This window comes from Oncorhynchus nerka, linkage group LG15 (genome assembly GCF_034236695.1).
Source record: "Oncorhynchus nerka isolate Pitt River linkage group LG15, Oner_Uvic_2.0, whole genome shotgun sequence".
NCBI classification, from domain to species: Eukaryota; Metazoa; Chordata; class Actinopteri; order Salmoniformes; family Salmonidae; genus Oncorhynchus; species Oncorhynchus nerka.
Genome location: NC_088410.1, coordinates 21,404,728 through 21,425,867, shown reverse-complemented (window position 1 = coordinate 21,425,867; position 21,140 = coordinate 21,404,728). Strand labels below are relative to the sequence as shown.

The 21,140-nt window shown below is 43.1% G+C and overlaps 1 protein-coding gene across 1 annotated transcript in view; it reads right to left on the bottom strand.

Moving 5' to 3' along the window:
* Positions 1–1,736: 1,736 nt before the first annotated feature.
* lcor (ligand dependent nuclear receptor corepressor) overlaps positions 1,737–21,140 on the bottom strand; it is a 47,085-nt gene continuing 27,681 nt past the window's right edge. Inside the window, exon 8 of the mRNA XM_065000680.1 lies at positions 1,737–19,647. Within this exon, the coding sequence (XP_064856752.1) occupies positions 18,492–19,647 (1,156 nt within the window). The 3' untranslated portion in view covers positions 1,737–18,491. The remainder of the gene's footprint in view (positions 19,648–21,140) is intronic.

Below are 21,140 nucleotides of genomic sequence, written 5' to 3'. Positions count from 1 at the left end.
CTTAACCCTTACCTTAACCAGTAGAATGAGGACCTGAAATTCATGTTTTAACTCTATCCCAAACCTTAACCCTTACCTTAACCAGTAGAATGAGGACCTGAAATTAATGTTTTAACTCTATCCCAAACCTTAACCCTTACTTTAACCAGTAGAATGAGGACCTGAAATTAACCCTTACCTTAACCAGTAGAATGATGACCTGAAATTCATGTTAACTCTATCCCAAACCTTAACCCTTACCTTAACCAGTAGAATGAGTGACTGAACTTAACCCTTACCTTAACCAGTAGAATGAGGACCTGAAATGAATGTTTTAACTCTATACCAAACCTTAACCCTTACCTTAACCAGTAGAATGAGGACCTGAAATGAATGTTTTAACTCTATCCCAAACCTTAACCAGTAGAATGAGTGACTGAACTTAACCCTTACCTTAACCAGTAGAATGAGTGACTGAACTTAACCCTTACCTTAACCATTTAGAATGAGTGACTGAATTTACCCCATTTTGGAGAAATGGAGCGATACAGAGCAACAGGAGAAAAACACTTTGAAATGACATTTGGAGAATGTGGATGAATGTCTAATTCTGCAGTGAGACTGTGAGAGCTTGTTTGCCCCCCCAAAGAAAAGAGAAAAAAAAGATGGAGAGTCCTTTTGGAGCTTTAGGCACAACGAGAGGAATACATATTTGATACGAGGATGACCTATTTCCTATGCCCTGAAAAGCTGTCTTTTCTCTCTATTTACCCCACTCTCTAATGCTGAGGCCTCTTTCCCCAGGCCCTGTACAAAACAGAGAGAAGGAGGGATGGAGAGGTTAAGAGAGATGAAGTGTGTGGAACAGAGAGAGGTTGAGATGGAGAGAGAAAGAGTTTGTGTGAGATGGACAGAGCGAGAGAGAGAGAGAGAGAGACAGAGAGAGAGAGAGAGAGAGAGAGAGAGAGAGAGAAGTTCATTACTTTAACAGTAGAGTTAGCTCATCATCATGTCATCTCTGCAATGTGCCAAACCCTGCAGAGGGACAACAGGACAGGAGATTAAGAGCCACATACAGTGGGGCAAAAAAGTATTTAGTCAATTGTGCCAGTTCTCCCACTTAAAAAGATGAGAGAGGCCTGTAATTTTCATCATAGGTACACTTAAACTATGACAGACAAAATGAGAAAAAAATTCCAGAAAATCACATTGTAGGATTTTTTATGAATTTATTTGCAAATTATGGTGGAAAATAAGTATTTGGTCACCTAGAATTCAACAGACAGGAAGAACAAAGGACAGATGAAAATCGTAAAGAATAGACCAAGAGAGGAAGAGATGGATAAATACAGAGAGAGAGAGTGACAGAGCGAGAGTAGATTAGAAGTACTAAATCACAGGATGACTGGCGTGTCAGGGGGAGGGAGGCCTGTGAGAACAGCAGGTTTGTTTACTTCCTGTTAGTATTCTTGGAGGGTGGTACTTAACCCTCGCTGACCAATGCTCTATCTGCAATTAACACACATTACACTACACACACACACTACAGACGTACACATACCCCGTACAATACTGAACTAAACACATGTATAAATACTGTTTATACAGTAATATTTCCCTAAAATAGCCTACCCACACACACACACACACACACACACACACACACACACACACACACACACACACACTACTAAGACTGCCCTGAACAACACAAAACTGATCAACATACACAGACTGAAAGGAGGACAATCAGATCATTATTTTCACAACAAAATTTATTAGAAGAATAGTGGTTTTGAAAAGAAGCTCTAGCATCATACCACCTTACAGAACGGTACAGCTGAAATGTGTTGCCAAAATGGCATTTATTCCAAATTTCAATAATAACAGAACCAGTCAAATATTTGTTTAACACATGCACAAAGACGGATCTAATCAGCCCGAAGTTCAATGCAAAATAAAAAAACAAATAACAGACCACAGATTTTTTTTAAATTTTTTATCACATTAGATGACAGATTTTTTTATTATTTCATTCGGCCCATTTAGTAAAATCTGATTTTGCATTAAAAAAATGGGGGAAACAAAAACAGATAGTGTATTCAATCAACCTATCATTCAATCAACAAATCAATCAAACATAATTAATGTGATCCTCTTTTAAGTGCTCAATTAAAAACGGACATCGATCAATCATACAAGCCTAGAATAAAAACTCCAACTCACACAGTACAAAAAGTTTTGGATAAATGTACATAAACAAAAACAACAGTAAGAGAAAAATATTTAAATTATACAATGTTCTGCCCAAACTGTAAACAGTAGTAGATATTGAAAAAAATGAGGTCCATTCCAGTTTCTATGGAGAAAGAGAGAGAAAGCCTTCCGGGTGTGAGGTACAGGGTTGGACTCCCAGAAAGAACCCGAGTATAAAAACGAGCTATAAGGAACTGTTCTATAACAGGGGGCGAGACATTGCTTTCCACAACAACAGCGCCCCCTATCTACTCCATCTGGATAGCATGAGGTATATCAACAAACCCAGACATCTCTCTCGGAAATACAGAGGAAACGCCAGGCCCCGAATAGAGGGCATCAGTTCACTTGTTAGAAAGTAGAGTTAGCTAGTAAATTAGCAAAGCCTTAGCTAGGAAAAGTCACCAAGTAAGTAAGTAGAAGTATTTCATTCGTTAAGAATGAACCGGTCTCGGATCATACCTGCAGTAGGGCTATCTAGAGAAGTCAGACACCCAGCGTTTGAAAACCTTTTTAAGAACACCGACCAAACTGATATCTCCATCGCTGGCATCACAAACCAGCACCAGACCACACCAGCACCGACGCCAGCACCACACCAAACATTCAGAATATATAAAGAAGGATTGCCAAGTTCAAACGCAAAATATGAAGACTTAAAAACCAAAGTCAGAAGGTCATTTTGAAAACATGTGGCCAGGTAGGCACGCAACAAAAGATGTACGTAGGCTTACCAGAATAGCAGAACGTTTGCTGAAGTCCCACACAACGGCAAGCCAGTTAGTCATCCATCATCAACCACTCAGCAGCACTTTGAACAAAACAAGCACAAAAAGCTGCAAACAAAACAAGCCAACTGATATATACATGTTTCATTTTTGTCGCAAAACTTCAAAGGAACTGCGAATAAACTGACTTTTCAGTTGACTTGGCTGGCTGTGGATGATAGTTTCTCCCTCAACTTGATGACTGCGGTTTTAGAAGTTCCAGAGGTGCTTTTTGTTCAGGTCAGACGGTTCTGTGAGGTGATTTGTTGATGTTCTGAGAAGATTCCAGCGCTAACGCTGACGTTTGATTGATTGGCAGGTGAGCCAGAAGGCAGTACTCACACTGTTGTGTTCAGAGGTGTTGTGTTTGTCAGAGAGGGAGGTTACACCTCTAATGAGGTGGCAGTCAAAGTGTCATGTCAGCTTATAAAGGTACAGTAGCTTGTCATAAGTATCTAGGACCTGTTATGTCATGCTTATGACAGTGTTACGTAGCCTTACGGCAGTGTTAAGTAGCCGCCATGTGGTCCCCAGTATATAAGCCACAGAGTCTGAGGCACGGTGCGTAGAGAGGGCAGTTTACGTGCTATGAGGACCCTCTCCACCTGAGCTGAGAAGTAGATAGACATTCATTAGATGTGGAATCTTAATCTACATTTTATAAAATAGAATTACATGTTTTTTTTTGAGGGACCAAGGGAGAAAACAAAAGACAAAATAAAATTAAAGTAAGTTTTCAGGACACTAGACATTTTCTTTTTACAGTGAATAATAATACAAAAGTAATATAAAAAATAAAAAATGAAATAATCATAATAACTAAAAATAACTACAGATCACTGCTAGGCCTCAGAATCTAGAGAAAGTACCTGAATAGAGTGAGAGCAGTGTTATCTTAATTCCCTGAGGATGTCTGGGTAACGTAGTGTCTGGGCTGAGGGTGTCTGGGTAACGTAGTGTCTGGGCTGAGGGTGTCAGGGTAACGTTGTGTCTGGGCTGAGGGTGTCTGGGTAACGTAGTGTCTGGGCTGAGGGTGTCTGGGTAACGTAGTGTCTGGGCTGAGGGTGTCTGCGTAACGTAGTGTCTGGGCTGAGGATGTCTGGCTAATGTATTGTCTTGGCTGAGGATTTCTGGGACATGTAGTGTCTTGTCTGTGAGGCAGAGAGTGGGTGATATAATTCTTTCTATAGAAAGCATTGAAGGCTGCATTCAGAACTGTAACGCTTCGGCCTTGCACTATTAAACCAGTGTCAGGGTTCCAAAAACGTTAAAAAGAGCACTGATAGTTCTGTGTTGCAAACGCAGCTCAGGCTACAGTATGGTTGGAGGGCACAGGCTTCACAGGCCCGACAAGAGGAAACTAAAAGCATTTCACACCACCAAGCAGCAACACACTCACACACTCACACACTCACAATTGTTTCTTCTTTTTTTTTTACTTTAAAGAAGGAAAAAGTTATTCTGAAAAGAGCTTAAGCAACAAAAAAACACTACGAGAGCAGTTGCAGCGACTAAAACTAACCTTAAGGTCACACCTCTTTCTGAGAAAAGGACGGCTTCTCTCAAGGGCAAATATGTCATATCTAAACATTGGAATCTGTCCTGCGTACATTCCACTTTCGTAAACAACTGCCCGCTCCAGCAACAATCTTTTACAATGTACGTACACTGGCATGCAAAAAATATCCAACCAATCGGAATCCTTGTGTTGCTCCAATTGGACTCTGATTGGACACTGAAGGAGGTATATCAAGTGACATCACTGAATGCATATCCTCTTCTCCTTCCTTCCTTCCTTCCTTCCTTCCTTCCTTCCTTCCTTCTTTAATCTGTGCCAAATCCAACTTGAAAAACACAAGACTTTAGTCAGGAGTTGACATATCGTAGGCTACACCTAACCTGATTAAGGACAGATGATAATGGGACCATGACGTGCTATTCTTCTGTTTCATAAATATACTGTCTTTACAGTGTCATTTCAACCCCCCCCCCCTTCACATAATCAGGTTTCAAAAGACTAGCTACCTACTCTAAAAGCTCCACTTGTTTAAACTCCGCCACCCCCTGCCCACTGCTACATCATGAGGAGAATACATGCAACATACAGTCAGAAAGAGAGCCATGGGAGTGATATCTAACATACAGTCAGAAAGAGAGCCATGGGAGTGATATCTAACATACAGTCAGAAAGAGAGCCATGGGAGTGATATCTAACATACAGTCAGAAAGAGAGCCATGGGAGTGATATCTAACATACAGTCAGAAAGAGAGCCATGGGAGTGATATCTAACATACAGTCAGAAAGAGAGCCATGGGAGTGATATCTAACATACAGTCAAAAAGAGAGTCATGGGAGTGATATCTAACATACAGTCAGAAAGAGAGTCATTGGGAGTGATATCTAACATACAGTCAGAAAGAGAGCCATGGGAGTGATATCTAACATACAGTCAGAAAGAGAGTCATGGGAGTGATATCTAACATACAGTCAGAAAGAGAGTCATGGGAGTGATATCTAACATACAGTCAGAAAGAGAGCCATGGGAGTGATATCTAACATACAGTCAGAAAGAGAGCCATGGGAGTGATATCTAACATACAGTCAGAAAGAGAGCCATGGGAGTGATATCTAACATACAGTCAGAAAGAGAGCCATGGGAGTGATATCTAACATACAGTCAGAAAGAGAGCCATGGGAGTGATATCTAACATACAGTCAGAAAGAGAGTCATGGGAGTGATATCTAACATACAGTCAGAAAGAGAGCCATGGGAGTGATATCTAACATACAGTCAGAAAGAGAGCCATGGGAGTGATATCTAACATACAGTCAGAAAGAGAGTCATGGGAGTGATATCTAACATACAGTCAGAAAGAGAGTCATGGGAGTGATATCTAACATACAGTCAGAAAGAGAGCCATGGGAGTGATATCTAACATACAGTCAGAAAGAGAGCCATGGGAGTGATATCTAACATACCGCACTAGACTTTTGTTCCCTGAATCAAACAAAGGAAACGGTTGTTTTTCCCCTTCCACAAGATACGTATGTATCTGTCTTTAGGAGATCTGTATATATACAATGCATTGTGTGTTGTGTGTTATACATATATGTACATATATAGTATCTGTTTGTCTTCCATCTGTCAAGTTAGAATCGTGAGGTTAGTTTGTGTCGTTACATTCAGTTTTAATGATGAGAATGTAGATGATAAATCAAAAAGAGGTATCCAAAAGGAAAGAAATGGGGATTATAGGACTTTAACAGATTGACCTTCGGCCTCTGAGCATCTCTAGTTTCAAAATAATGAAAGAGAAGAGACGAGGAAACCGAGCTCCAGATATAGATGAAGATATTTTCTCTCTCTTGACTTCAGGATCAAACGAGATCCCAAAATGAATTCTAGAATGTGAATTAGTGTTCCTTTCACTCCCAATCACCTCCTTCTCTCTTTATCTCTGGCTCCAGGGAGGGACTGAAGGAGAGACCCGTCTTAAAAAGTCCCCAGAACAAGAAAGAAAAGAAGCTATGACACGTCCACTATGTGCTACATGCCGTGTGAGGGATAAAAGAGGAAATAACAGAGGAAAAAGCACGTGGAGCATCAAGAGGACAGGAACTAACAACGCCATGGCGGCTGTCAAGCTTTACATGGATTTATATTCTGAGGTATTCTGCGTTGTAAGGTTTATTTTTTGAAGTTGTTGCACACCAACACCATACAATGACAATAGACGAGACAATGAAACAAATCAATTCCTTTCCCCGTGAAATTGGCGTTCTATTTTTTACAATCCTTGCTGTTTATAAAGCACTAAAAGAAAATAGGTATTTGGCTGAAATCGTGTGGTAATTAGTTAACAAAAGGCTGTATAAAGAAGAGCTAAGTCAAAGTGGTCAAAGTCTGGCTTTCAAGAATGGATATCATATCCCTCTTTGGCCAGAGTAGAGAGTAAGTATTGTGTTCACACACAGACGGTCGGCAGATCTCTTTTCTTAGTACAGATCTACGAATGTACATGACTGGAAATTCTTCTTCAACTGTAAAACAGGGTTCATCTTATTCGCCACATGTTCTTTACCAGAGCTGCTCTAAAACACCTGGCAGGTGTCCCTCTGACATCTGGTTGATCTGTGGTCCTGAGTCAGAGCTGCTCTAGAAGTCTGAACTAAAACACCTGGCAGATGTCCCTCTGACATCTGGTTGTTCTGTGGTCCTGAGTCAGAGCTGCTCTAGAAGTCTGAACTAAAACACCTGGCAGATGTCCCTCTGACATCTGGTTGATCTGTGGTCCTGAGTCAGAGCTGCTCTTCAGTCAAACCCTTTTAATACACTGCTGCAGTATCTGATAGTATCTCCACACGACGACGACGACAAACCAGAACCAAAGAATACAGAAGGCTTGTGGTTGTCAAAGAAACCAGCGTTGAAACAAAACGGACGGTTCGAAAGCTAGAAACACGGCAGGCATTATCAACTTCAACTAGACATTAACAAACAAATTAGATGTTTTTTTGTTTTTCATAGAAACCCCGAAATCTTACAAGCGAAGGGGTTACCCCCCCATCTTCCCGATCACCGCTTCCCGACCCCCTTTCCAATAGTCAAGCATATGGACGGTTCATCACTACCCAATTGACCCTCATCCCTGTAACGTCACTCACAACCAACAAAATACCAAACGTTCTTGTCAATCTGTACAGAAAGCCCTTGAGCCTATACTACCCCACCCCATATACCCTCCCCAACAGTCTTCCACCAGGCAAGCTGAGGTAGCAGAAACCAGAGACATCGTCTGGCGCACTATTCCCTACAAAGTGCACTACTTTTGACCAGGGCCCCTCTAAGTCAAGCAGACAGGCAGAAAAGCCAGAAGAGTCACCGAAGCAATAGACACGCATCCAATCCAAAACCAGCGAGAGACAGAAAGAGAAGGACCTTTGCGTCACTATGCATTGTGGTGAAGCAGTAATCACCTTGTGAAGGATACAATAGGAATGTAGGGGAGAGGGGAAAAGACGGAGATGGCAGACAAATTCACACCATCCATTCAAAACTTTCAAACGTATTGGCAGATGGCATCATTTCTGATGAGACATCTTGCATCCTTTACATTGGGATACAGGTGGGGGAAACAGGTGTTAAGAAACAAACAACAGTTCAAACACATCTAGAATCTTTTGATATTGATATGAAACATCGTGGGCCAATTACAGGCCTCCCCAGTGTTGGGAACCAGGGGAGGAAGGAATAACAGACATCAGGAGAAACACTTTGAAAGAAGAGAGAGAGAGAGAGAGAGACATCGACCATTTCCTTGAGAAAAGGTGAATAAAACAGAAGAGACACACCTCCGCCTGAGAAGGATGTTGCTGCTCCATTGTTATAGCAACATGCAAGGGCACCCCATTCCAGGACAACAGCTTCTGCCAAAGAACACTGAGAGTTTGATTAGCTTTCCTTCTAATTGTTTCTCCATACCTTTGCTATTCAATTGTTTTTATCTTTGTATCATTCCGCCCCATCCTGAAATCTATTCACCTTCTTTGGATCCAAGGTGATCTTTTTTCGTTTATTTACTTTGAATGCTCTGTTGTGTTTCTCTGGGCGATGAGGCAAATTCAGTCCTACATTATCTGTTAAAGACTGCTATCTGCAGTGTGGGGGTGGGGACACTAACCTTGGAAAGGCTCTCTCCTCTCTGCCTCTACAGTACAGCCCCTCATTTACCCTACAACCCCTAGTCCAGATATATCTGACTGTAGCAAGACTCCCTACAACCCCTAGTCCAGATATATCTGACTGTAGCAAGACTCCCTACAACCCCTAGTCCAGATATATCTGACTGTAGCAAGACTCCCTACAACCCCTAGTCCAGATATATCTGACTGTAGCAAGACACCCTTCAACCCCTAGTCCAGATATATCTGACTGTAGCAAGACTCCCTACAACCCCTAGTCCAGATATATCTGACTGTAGCAAGACTCCCTACAACCCCTAGTCCAGATATATCTGACTGTAGCAAGACACTCTACAACCCCTAGTCCAGATATATCTGACTGTAGCAAGACACTCTACAACCCCTAGTCCAGATATATCTGACTGTAGCAAGACTCCCTACAACCCCTAGTCCAGATATATCTGACTGTAGCAAGACTCCCTACAACCCCTAGTCCAGATATATCTGACTGTAGCAAGACACTCTACAACCCCTAGTCCAGATATATCTGACTGTAGCAAGACTCCCTACAACCCCTAGTCCAGATATATCTGACTGTAGCAAGACACTCTACAACCCCTAGTCCAGATATATCTGACTGTAGCAAGACTCCCTACAACCCCTAGTCCAGATATATCTGACTGTAGCAAGACTCCCTACAACCCCTAGTCCAGATATATCTGACTGTAGCAAGACTCCCTACAACCCCTAGTCCACATATATCTGACTGTAGCAAGACACCCTTCAACCCCTAGTCCAGATATATCTGACTGTAGCAAGACTCCCTACAACCCATAGTCCAGATATATCTGACTGTAGCAAGACTCCCTACAACCCTTAGTCCAGATATATCTGACTGTAGCAAGACTCCCTACAACCCCTAGTCCAGATATATCTGACTGTAGCAAGACTCCCTTCAACCCCTAGTCCAGATATATCTGACTGTAGCAAGACTCCCTACAACCCCTAGTCCAGATATATCTGACTGTAGCAAGACTCCCTTCAACCCCTAGTCCAGATATATCTGACTGTAGCAAGACTCCCTACAACCCCTAGTCCAGATATATCTGACTGTAGCAAGACTCCCTTCAACCCCTAGTCCAGATATATCTGACTGCAGCAAGACTCCCTACAACCCCTAGTCCAGATATATCTGACTGTAGCAAGACACCCTTCAACCCCTAGTCCAGATATATCTGACTGCAGCAAGACTCCCTACAACCCCTAGTCCAGATATATCTGACTGTAGCAAGACACCCTTCAACCCCTAGTCCAGATATATCTGACTGTAGCAAGACTCCCTACAACCCCTAGTCCAGATATATCTGACTGTAGCAAGACACTCAAAGTGTTGTTTGGGGGTAGCTGGGAATTGGTATGATCGCAAGCAGCTCAACATCATTCCAGACGGAAGGTGTGCCTCACTTTTCAATTCCAACCAACGTTTCTCTCTTCAACAAAACCAAAGCACTGTTTGCTTTAAAATGTTTCACAAATCACACAGAAAAGCCCTCAAGTTGCAGTTAGCAGGCGGGTGGTACTTGCACCTTGACAAATGCTGAGACTTTTACAACATTTAAAAAACAAACTTGGTGTGGAAAAAGTATACATTTGACAAAATACTATATTTTTGCCATTCTTGAAATTTGCCAAATTAAATAAAAATAGCAAATTACGCAAAGAGGCAGGGGAAAGTCACGACACAAAGTCACCACTACACAAACAAATCAGAGCCAGAGTTAAAGACGGGTTCTTGGTGGTGAGGGTTGGGACCAGTGTTATAGGGGCCCACTGAGCCGGACTGGACTGGAGATAGATACGAAGCAAAGGGGGCTGTTTGACAGAATAAGGGAGGCAGAGCCTTCACCAGCCAAGTTACAAGCCTGATATTTCTCCTGCTCTCAGGAGTGTCACACCCACCAGGTTCTATAAAGGACACGGCAGAGGTTTATAATTGTACATGTAACCCACCCACACGAAGTGTGGATACCTGATGAAGAGTGTGTGTGTGAGTCAATACATATAGAAATGTATGTGACTATGTATGGTGTGTAGTTACAGTATGTTTGGGGTGTAGTTACAGTATGTATGGGGTGTAGTTACATTATGTATGGGGTGTAGTTACAGAGTGTATGGGGTGTAGTTACAGTATGTATGGGGTGTAGTTACAGTATGTATGGGGTGTAGTTACAGTATGTTTGGGGTGTAGTTACAGTATGTATGGGGTGTAGTTACAGAGTGTATGGGGTGTATGTATGGGGTGTAGTTACAGTATGTATGTGGTGTAGTTACAGTATGTATGGGGTGTAGTTACAGTATGTATGGGGTGTAGTTACAGAGTGTATGGGGTGTAGTTACCGAGTGTATGGGGTGTAGTTACCGAGTGTATGGGGTGTAGTTACCGAGTGTATGGGGTGTAGTTACCGAGTGTATGGGGTGTAGTTACAGAGTGTATGGGGTGTAGTTACAGTATGTATGGGGTGTAGTTACACAGTGTATGGGGTGTAGTTACAGTATGTATGGGGTGTAGTTACAGAGTGTATGGGGTGTAGTTACAGTATGTATGGGGTGTAGTTACAGTATGTATGGGGTGTATGTATGGGGTGTAGTTACAGTATGTCTGGGGTGTAGTTACAGTATGTATGGGGTGTAGTTACCGAGTGTATGGGGTGTAGTTACAGAGTGTATGGGGTGTAGTTACAGTATGTATGGGGTGTAGTTACAGAGTGTATGGGGTGTAGTTACAGTGTGCATGGGGTGTAGTTACAGTATGTATGGGGTGTAGTTATAGTATGTATGGTGTGTAGTTACAGTATGTATGGGGTGTAGTTACAGTGTGCATGGGGTGTAGTTACAGTATGTATGGGGTGTATGTATGGGGTGTAGTTACAGTATGTATGGGGTGTAGTTACAGTATGAATGTGTGCAGTTACAGTATGTATGGGGTGCAGTTACAGTGTGCATGGGGTGTAGTTACAGTATGAATGTGTGTAGTTACAGTATGTATGGGGTGTAGTTACAGTATGTATGGGGTGTAGTTACAGTGTGCATGGTGTGTATGTATGGGGTGTAGTTACAGTATGTATGGGGTGTAGTTACAGTATGAATGTGTGTAGTTACAGTATGTATGGGGTGTAGTTACAGTATGTATGGTGTGTAGTTACAGTGTGCATGGTGTGTAGTTACAGTATGTATGGGGTGCAGTTACAGTATGCATGGGGTGTAGTTACAGTGTGTATGTGGTGTAGTTACAGTATGTATGGGGTGTAGTTACAGTATGTATGGGGTGTAGTTACAGTATGTATGGTGTGTAGTTACAGTATGTATGGGGTGTAGTTACAGTATGAATGTGTGTAGTTACAGTATGTATGGGGTGTAGTTACAGTGTGCATGGTGTGTAGTTACAGTATGTATGGGGTGCAGTTACAGTGTGTATGTGGTGTAGTTACAGTGTGTATGTGGTGTAGTTACAGTATGTATGGGGTGTAGTTACAGTATGTATGGGGTGTAGTTACAGTATGAATGTGTGTAGTTACAGTATGTATGGGGTGTAGTTACAGTGTGCATGGTGTGTAGTTACAGTATGTATGGGGTGCAGTTACAGTGTGCATGGTGTGTGCTTCCAAGGCTGAGTGTGCTAGTTAATACAGTAGTGTTGCATTCAGAAAGACCTGGGTTCGTTTTAGTAGCTATAAGAATTTATATTTTCTTTAAAAATTAAGAAAACATGAAAAAAACACCATATAATAATAACAATAACAATGATAAAACCCACCATATAATAATAACAATAATAATTTAAAAAGTGCTTCCGTCAGTCCCGTCTAAGAAGTCTGGAAACACAAGAAAGTGTACTAAAAGAGTACTAAAACACTTTTACTTGAATAAAAGTCCTGATTTGTGTTGCTAGTTAGTGTACAATCAGCTGCTTTGAAGTGGGTGGACCTGAGGCGTCATGACAACAGGATATGCAGCATGGAGGAATAATCAACAACACTTCATAACAACAAGCAAAATGGCAATTCACAGAAGTCTGTTTAGTTTTTTCTTGAAAGGTATCACGTGCCACTCAAGAGACAAAAATGGCACGTCACATGGTATCTAGAAATTGAGGTTAGTTCAGTTCTGCATTTCTTTTTTTCTCTCTCCGTGTTTGTTTACAATCTCACATCAGAATGAAAAGAAATCCATTGATTTACCTGAAGATGTAAAACAGTAAATTAAATATATATTCATATGTATATAGCTATTTTCATTTATATAAAAAGGTACAATGATTTGTTTTGGAATGCAGTTTAAAACAAGTTAATAATAATAATAATAATAGACAGTAGATTCAGAAGGTTAACATTTCCACCTGTCCGACACATTCTCCCCTCTAGGTCTCTGACCGACTGTGTCTCTGTCTCATAAGCTGTCCGTCACATACTCCCCTCTAGGTCTCTGACCGACTGTGTCTCTGTCTCATAAGCTGTCCGTCACATACTCCCCTCTAGGTCTCTGACCGACTGTGTCTCTGTCTCATAAGCTGTCCGTCACATACTCCCTCTAGGTCTCTGACCGACTGTGTCTCTGTCTCATAAGCTGTCCGTCACATACTCCCCTCTAGGTCTCTGACCGACTGTGTCTCTGTCTCATAAGCTGTCCGTCACATACTCCCCTCTAGGTCTCTGACCGACTGTGTCTCTGTCTCATAAGCTGTCCGTCACATACTCCCCTCTAGGTCTCTGACCGACTGTGTCTCTGTCTCATAAGCTGTCCGTCACATACTCCCCTCTAGGTCTCTGACCGACTGTGTCTCTGTCTCATAAGCTGTCCGTCACATACTCCCCTCTAGGTCTCTGACCGACTGTGTCTCTGTCTCATAAGCTGTCCGTCACATACTCCCCTCTAGGTCTCTGACCGACTGTGTCTCTGTCTCATAAGCTGTCCGTCACATACTCCCCTCTAGGTCTCTGACCGACTGTGTCTCTGTCTCATAAGCTGTCCGTCACATACTCCTAGCTCCTCTTGTAAAAGACAAGAGCAAAAGAAAAAGGAGGAGGGGCCTATATTTCCCAGAGTATCAACTATCCCTTCTTTCTTTCAGGCTTCCCTGAGAGGGATACAAGTGCAGGTTGAGGTACAGCACTTGGACACAGCTGAGCCAGGTCAATATATAATATAGGTGTTGTATACATTTAATCTAATACAGGTAGTTAAGTCTGTGTCATCCCCCGACTGACTAATATTGCTGCCCCTCCCGTCAACTTTATCCTGAGAGGTACAATACTGAAGGCTACAGATACCCACGGCAGAAAAACGCTAGTCAAATACAAGCAGACGGTGGAGAAAGAAATTAAACAGTCTGTCCCCCCCCCCCAAAAAAACTGACAGTGTCATTGTTTTTTTTTTCAGATATTTTTTTTGTGTGTGGGGGGTTGAGAGATTAATGTCGGTTCATTACATTCATTATCTGTGTGTATATAAATAATTAGAAGTGTGAAACTTCTCTGTAAAAGAGGCTCAGTCGTGTTAAGGAGGAGGACTTTTTCAGACAGGGGGATCCGTTAACCCAAGTGGCATAACTAAACAACTGAACCCCAAAAATATTCATACAAACATGAAATAAAGCCCAAATGGCAATGCACCTCAGTAGATTAGATACGACTGATGAAGGGGAAAGGGGGGATACCTAGTCAGTTGTACAACTGAATGCCTTCAACTGAAATGTGTCTTCTGCATTTAACCCAACCCCTCTGAATCAGAGAGGTACGGGGGGCTGCCTTAATCAACATCCTCGTCTTCGGGAACCAATAGCATGTTCTTTTTTGATTGCCCAATGATAAATACATAGATTTATAGTTTTCATAAATAATGTATGTGGAAATTCTTGGCCCTTCAGGAATCCCATCTCAGGATCTACCTAAGTGCTGAATGTAGGAATCCCCTCAAGGGTTTCAGGACCTATCTAAGTGCTGAATGTAGGAATCCCCTCAAGGGTTTCAGGACCTATCTAAGTGCTGAATGTAGGAATCCCCTCAAGGGTTTCAGGACCTATCTAAGTGCTGAATGTAGGAATCCCCTCAAGGGTTTCAGGACCTATCTAAGTGCTGAATGTAGGAATCCCCTCAAGGGTTTCAGGACCTATCTAAGTGCTGAATGTAGGAATCCCCTCAAGGGTTTCAGGACCTATCTAAGTGCTGAATGTAGGAATTTAGACACGCATCTCAGTCAGTGCTACATGTCATGATAAGTAAATACCATTTGTACAGGTTATACACATTTCCCATCAGCATCATTTTTCATGCTCACATGCATAACGTGACAGAAGCGCTAAGGGGCACATTTTTGTCATACTTCATAATAACTCGCAAGTTTAGGAGAAAAACAAAGTTTAAAACACAATTCCACACTATACTTTAAGTAGTGTTTTTTCTTGTCAAATCGCATTCACATCTAAGCTGAATTAATTAGTAATAATGCCTTGAAAGGTAAAAGGCTACACAATAAGTGCTTTACTCATAATTTAAGTAAAATTATCAATCTCATTTAAATCATTGCTGGACTATATTTGGTCTTCTGATTGGATGGGACAAGTAACCAATTAGACACTTGAAATACTCTGCATTGTCTAAGTGTTGAACGCATTTCATGCATGACCCCTGACCTTGTGTTCCTACAGAGGTCATCATAAAGGGATTACATTGTTCCCATCGGCTACGCATAACTGCCAATCAAGCCATGGGAGGGAGGGTCAAAGCCCAAGACCAATCTATCAGAACAGGGCTAGGTAAGATTGTTCATTAGGGGTTTGAATATAATTATACCAATTATATACCAATTACTCACTCATTTAGAATACACTAGAGCATGAATCGCTTGGTACGACACTCATAAAGTAGTCTATACTTTGCAGATGTAAGCTCCTATCTAAGAATTCCCAAATCACCCGGAACGGATTGGTGCCATTTTGTAGAAGAAAATAAAATACAAAATGAAATAAATAAAATGTACAGGACATTTCAAGGAGTGAATGTTCATTTCATCAGTGTTGACATGACGGAGATGTTTTCTAAGTACAATTTCATGAATAATCTCACAGACTGGGTGAGCACCAGGCAGTGTTTAGAGCCAACAGCAATGTTTACTACAGCAGAGCAAGAGAGGGCTTTAAAAACATTTTTAAAACATTTTTATTTTATTTTTTCTTCTCGTCTTTTTTTTTGTGCCCCCAACACACAAAACGAGAGCATCTTTTTCTAAAAACATTTTCTCAGAAGGATGCTTTTTTCCTTCCCCTGACAAAACATGACGACAGATAAGATAGTTTCCGCCTGGTTTGGCAGGAGGGCTGCGGGGCAGGAACCAGATATGACAACTACACTACACGAAATCTGACAAATTCAAGCATCAACCAGGGTACTGAGGAGGTAATAGAGAAGAAACAGAATATGTTTAGGTCCAAGCTGCAGCTCTCTAAAAGTCTTTCAGACACTAAAGCTTTTTTTTCTCTCTTTTTGCTTTCTGGCCATCCCTTACCCTCCTCTAATCAGCTCTCTTCCTCCCACCCAAACCCATCCCCATCTCTCTGAAAAGAGCTACAATATCTTCCTCTCTCTCACGCGGTAAAAAAAAAAAGGTGCTATTTTCAGACTTTTCATTTCCAAACTTCTCCTCACTGTTTTAGTTTGTGTTACCTTCTTCATGATTCACCGCGGTCTACAGGGCGTGGCACTGCTAAGCCACACCCACCCAGCCGGGCTGTAAGCTCCGCCCCCCGTCAGAAGTAGCAGAGTGAGAGAAGTCATGTCCTGCCCTTCACTTTTAGGTCCTGCAGGATAAAGGAAACACGTCCGTGTTTTAGAATCATGGCTTCGTCAAGAGATTCCCGTCTCAGGTACCCTGAGTTAAAAATGAGGAACAAAATCATCCAGAAATGCGGATTGGCTTTAAGTTCAGTGTCATCATAATCATTTATATTATATTATCCCCTAATCCCTCCCATGGAACACATCCCCTCTCACTGTTAAATGCCCCCCCAAGTATAAATGCACATTGTCGTAATAAACTGCCTTTGAAACTACCTTTGAACATTTTAAAACCACATGGGAGTGAGAGGAGCCATTTCAAAACTCATCAACTAAGAAGCTTTTACTTAGTTAGAATTCTAAAACAGAAAACTTTATGAAATGTTTAGTGTTTAGAGACAGTAAGGCTGGTAAAACCTTCGCTCAGTACAGGATAATATAGTTGTAGCAGCAATGTTTCCACTTCCTGGTCTTGGAGAGCTACAATACATGTGGTTATCACTCCATGTGATGTCATAGTGTTAGGAGAACCCCGCCCACTAATTAGCTGAGCGCATATGCATGAGGTCGTTGGTTGGAATGAAAACCAGAGATGGCTCCAGCTCCCTAGGATCGGGATTGGGAACAGATTCACTTGTTGCAGGTGCTTGAGGTAGAAGTTGCGCTCAACCACTGAACTAGGATCAGATCACCAAGCCCCAATCCAAACCTTAGCAATAAGGGGATAAAAAAAGACATCTGACTATGGACCAGTGGTGAGAGGCAACATTTACCTACCACCGTTGAGGTTGAGGAGCTCTCTCCAGGAGAGCAGCACAGATATAAAATTGCCCCTACATGCTGATCTCAGGTCAGTTTTGAGGTTTCCCCCCTAATTGTTAAGGCAGGGTAAACTGATCCTAGATCTGTGGCTACGGGTAACTTGTACCTGGAGCGCAGTTGGCCGGGGATTATGACAGACCTTAAGTGCATGATGCTAGGACAGCAATGCCGAGGTAACCTGGTCTGTCACCACTGGGTGGCGCCGGTGAGCGCCAGACTGAAAGTGCAAAAGAAAGGCAAACAAAAGAGGATAAAAGAAACAAAAAAAACATTCAAAATATTCTAAAAGTTAGTAGTTATTTACTAAAAGTTAGTAGTTATTTACTAAAAGTTAGTAGTTATTTACTAAAAGTTAGTAGTTATTTACTAAAAGTTAGTAGTTATTTACTAAAACTTACGAACATGCATCCCTGATTGACTATTTTGTGTCTTTACCTTAGAAAGGACACGGCCAATGTTGCTGTCGTTCACGTTTAAAGAGTAGCAGAATATCGAAGGAGGAAAGAACGTTTTGCGTTTGTTAAAGAGAAATGGCTACCTGGCGATAGAAATAATGCGCTTTTGATTCAGCTTCCTGGTGAGAGAGCTTCCTGTCACATTACTAGTTTTAGAGTTGGTTCAAAACATAGGAGACAGTTCACTTACCAATTGGTACTAGTACTTAAATGAGAGAGGGGGGGGACCATAATAGTTTGTTCAAAAGGGTTCATTTTTAACCCCCTCTAATGCTTCCCAAAGTTGAGATATTCCGCAGCCCAGACTGCATTTAAAAGCAATGCAGGGTCAGTGTATCAAGTTCAGAATAGGGGGAGTTAGGGTTTTGGGGGGATAATCAACATGCTTTACAAACTGTAATTAATAACTGTCACGTCACTCGTGGCTTTTGACGCATTTGTTTCGCCGCTTGATATAAAAGCTAAACAAATGTGCAGTGTCAAAACGACAACCGCAGAACCAGCCGATTGGTTTAGTTTTCATCTCCAGCTTGTTTTAGAATCCTCCTCATATCCCTGCGCTTGTGCTCACCCAGATACTGCAACAGTAAATTGGCACAAATAAAGCTCCATTTGTTTCCAATTACTTTAGTCTTAATGTTAAGATGTTTTTATACATATATAAGGAAAGGGAGGATTCGTCGTCATCGTTGTTTCTCAGTTAATCTTCCGATTCCATTTTTTGCTCGTGGTTCAGATCGGCGGCCTCCGGTGGCGCAACCTCTTGCGGCGTCGCGGCTGGTGTAGTCTCTGACTCGGCGGCGGAATCCTGTCCTCCCATCCTCAAGGTCAATTTGAGCTTCTTCTTAGGAGGGTTCTTCAGTGTGCCCAGTCGCTCCTTCACCTTGTACTCCAGTGTGCTGTGAGGGATCCCGTACATGTTCTGGGCCTTGGATACGCTCATCTTCCCGCCCATCACCATGCCGATGGCCTCTTCTAAGATCTGGCTGTTGTACTGGCGGTAGCGCCCCCTCTTCTTCCTGGGCTGCTTAGAGCACGGGTCGCCCTCGGGGTCGGAGGTCGGGTATGGTTGCCCGGAGGTCCCCTGATCCACGTCGGAGCTCCAGTAGTCTGCCGCCCCATCCAGAAAACCTCCCAGGCTGCCTCTCAGGCTACCGGCACGCCGGTTCTGCTTGGGCAGGATGACCCTCAGCTTCCTGCTCAAAGCATTCTCCACCCCACCGTGGCCCCCGGCGCCCAACACCATGGCCCCGTACCCGTACAGGTCTGACGCGTGGGAGTCCCATGACAGGTCCATGCCCCTCACCTGGGGGATCTTCAGGTCCACGGGCGGGGAGTGGTGGCCTCCCGGCTCCCTCTTCACCACCACCTCATGGTGGGTCTTGGTGGAGCCATGGTGGTGGCGGAGGCCACCTCCGGAGGAGCTCTTGGAGGAGAACGCCCCGTGGTGGTGGTTGTCCAAGAACAGAGGCAGGTCTTGGAGGTCTGAGAGGATGGCGCTGGCCTGTTTCAGCCTCAGCAGGCTGTCCAGTTGGTGGTGGTGGGCTTTACCACTGGAGGAACCCCACGGAGAGCCGTCCCGTGCCAGGAGGGGGTGGGGCTCCACGTGGTTCCCTTTGTTCCCGTGGTTGAGAAGCCCCGCCGCCTCCAGACTAGCCAATGAGAGAGCCGGAGGCTGGCCGAGGAGGCGGTGCTTCTGGCTGAGGAGCTCCTCCTTTATAAGCAGCGAATGGGCCAATGGGGGCTTGAGGGGGGTGGAACTGACGTAGCTGTCCCTCAGCCCGTCCTGTAAGCTTCTCGGCAGCATGTCATCGTCCTCCACGTCCCGAAAGGAGCGCTCAACTCTCAGGGCACGCCTGATTGGAGGGAAAAGAGAAGAGAGGGGTGTTAACTTGGAAGTACTCAAATCAGTGGAATTGTAATGAACCAAAAACTACGTGTTAAAATTACACTACTCTACACTGCTGACTGTTAATGCCAACAAACAAAAAGTACCACTTGGTTTTTAAAGAATATTACCTTGTGTTTTTAAAGTTGAACTTTCTTCCATAATATGTCATTGTTTAGGGGTTTTTTTCAGCAAAACTCTTCGGCAGTAAACGTATAACAGTAAACATGTAACAGTAAACATGTAACCGTAAACATGGAACATCTAAATGATAAATTCATCTCCCACACTTTAAAAGGGGCAATCTGCAGTTGCTACATCCATTTCTGGACTCCTGAATTAGAGGTACCCACTGATTCTTGAAGAATATCATTTATAAAGTGCCTCATCAGGATAATTGTACCCCATCAGAACCCAAAATGTAAGCTTGTAATACTCCCATGTTTGTAAAAAAAAAAGAAATGTAAACAAACACTACATGGCCTCGAAACATGCATAAAATGATAGGTCTGATATCATGGATGGTCAGTCCGTGCATCCATACAGATGTAGGACCTTAATTTGATCACTCTTTTTTTGCTGAGATTTTTCTGCAAATATACAGTGCTTTCGGGAAGTATAATAAACTGAAATATCACATTTACATAAGTATTCAGACCCTTTACTCAGTACTTTGTTGAAGCACCTTCGGCAGCGATTACAGTCTTGAGTCTTCTTGGGTATGACGCTACAATCTTGGCACACCTGTATTTGGGGAGTTTCTCCCATTCCTCTCTGCAGATCCTCTCAAGATATGTCAGGTTGGATGGGGTGTGTCACTGCACAGCCATTTTCAGGTCTCTCCAGAGATGTTTGATTGGGTTCAAGTCCGGGCTCTGGCTGGGCCACTCAAGGACATTCAGAGACTTGTCCCAAAGCCACTCCTGCATTGTCTTGGCTGTCTGCTTAGGGTCGTTGTCCTGTTGGTAGGTGAACCTTCGCCCCAGTCTGAGGTCCTGGGTGCTCTGGAGCAGGTTTTCATCAAGGATCTCTCTGTACTTTGCTCCGTTCATCTTTCGCTCGATCCTGACTAGTCTCCTAGTTCCTGCTGCTGAAAAACATCCACACAGCATGATCCTGCCACCACCATGCTTCACCGTAGGGATGGTGCTAGGTTTCCTCCAGACATGATCCTGCCACCACCATGCTTCACTGTAGGGATGGTGCTAGGTTTCCTCCAGACATGATCCTGCCACCACCATGCTTCACCGTAGGGATGGTGCTAGGTTTCCTCCAGACATGATCCTGCCACCACCATGCTTCACCGTAGGGATGGTGCTAGGTTTCCTCCAGACATGATCCTGCCACCACCATGCTTCACTGTAGGGATGGTGCTAGGTTTCCTCCAGACATGATCCTGCCACCACCATACTTCACCGTAGGGATGGTGCCAGGTTTCCTCCAGACATGATCCTGCCACCA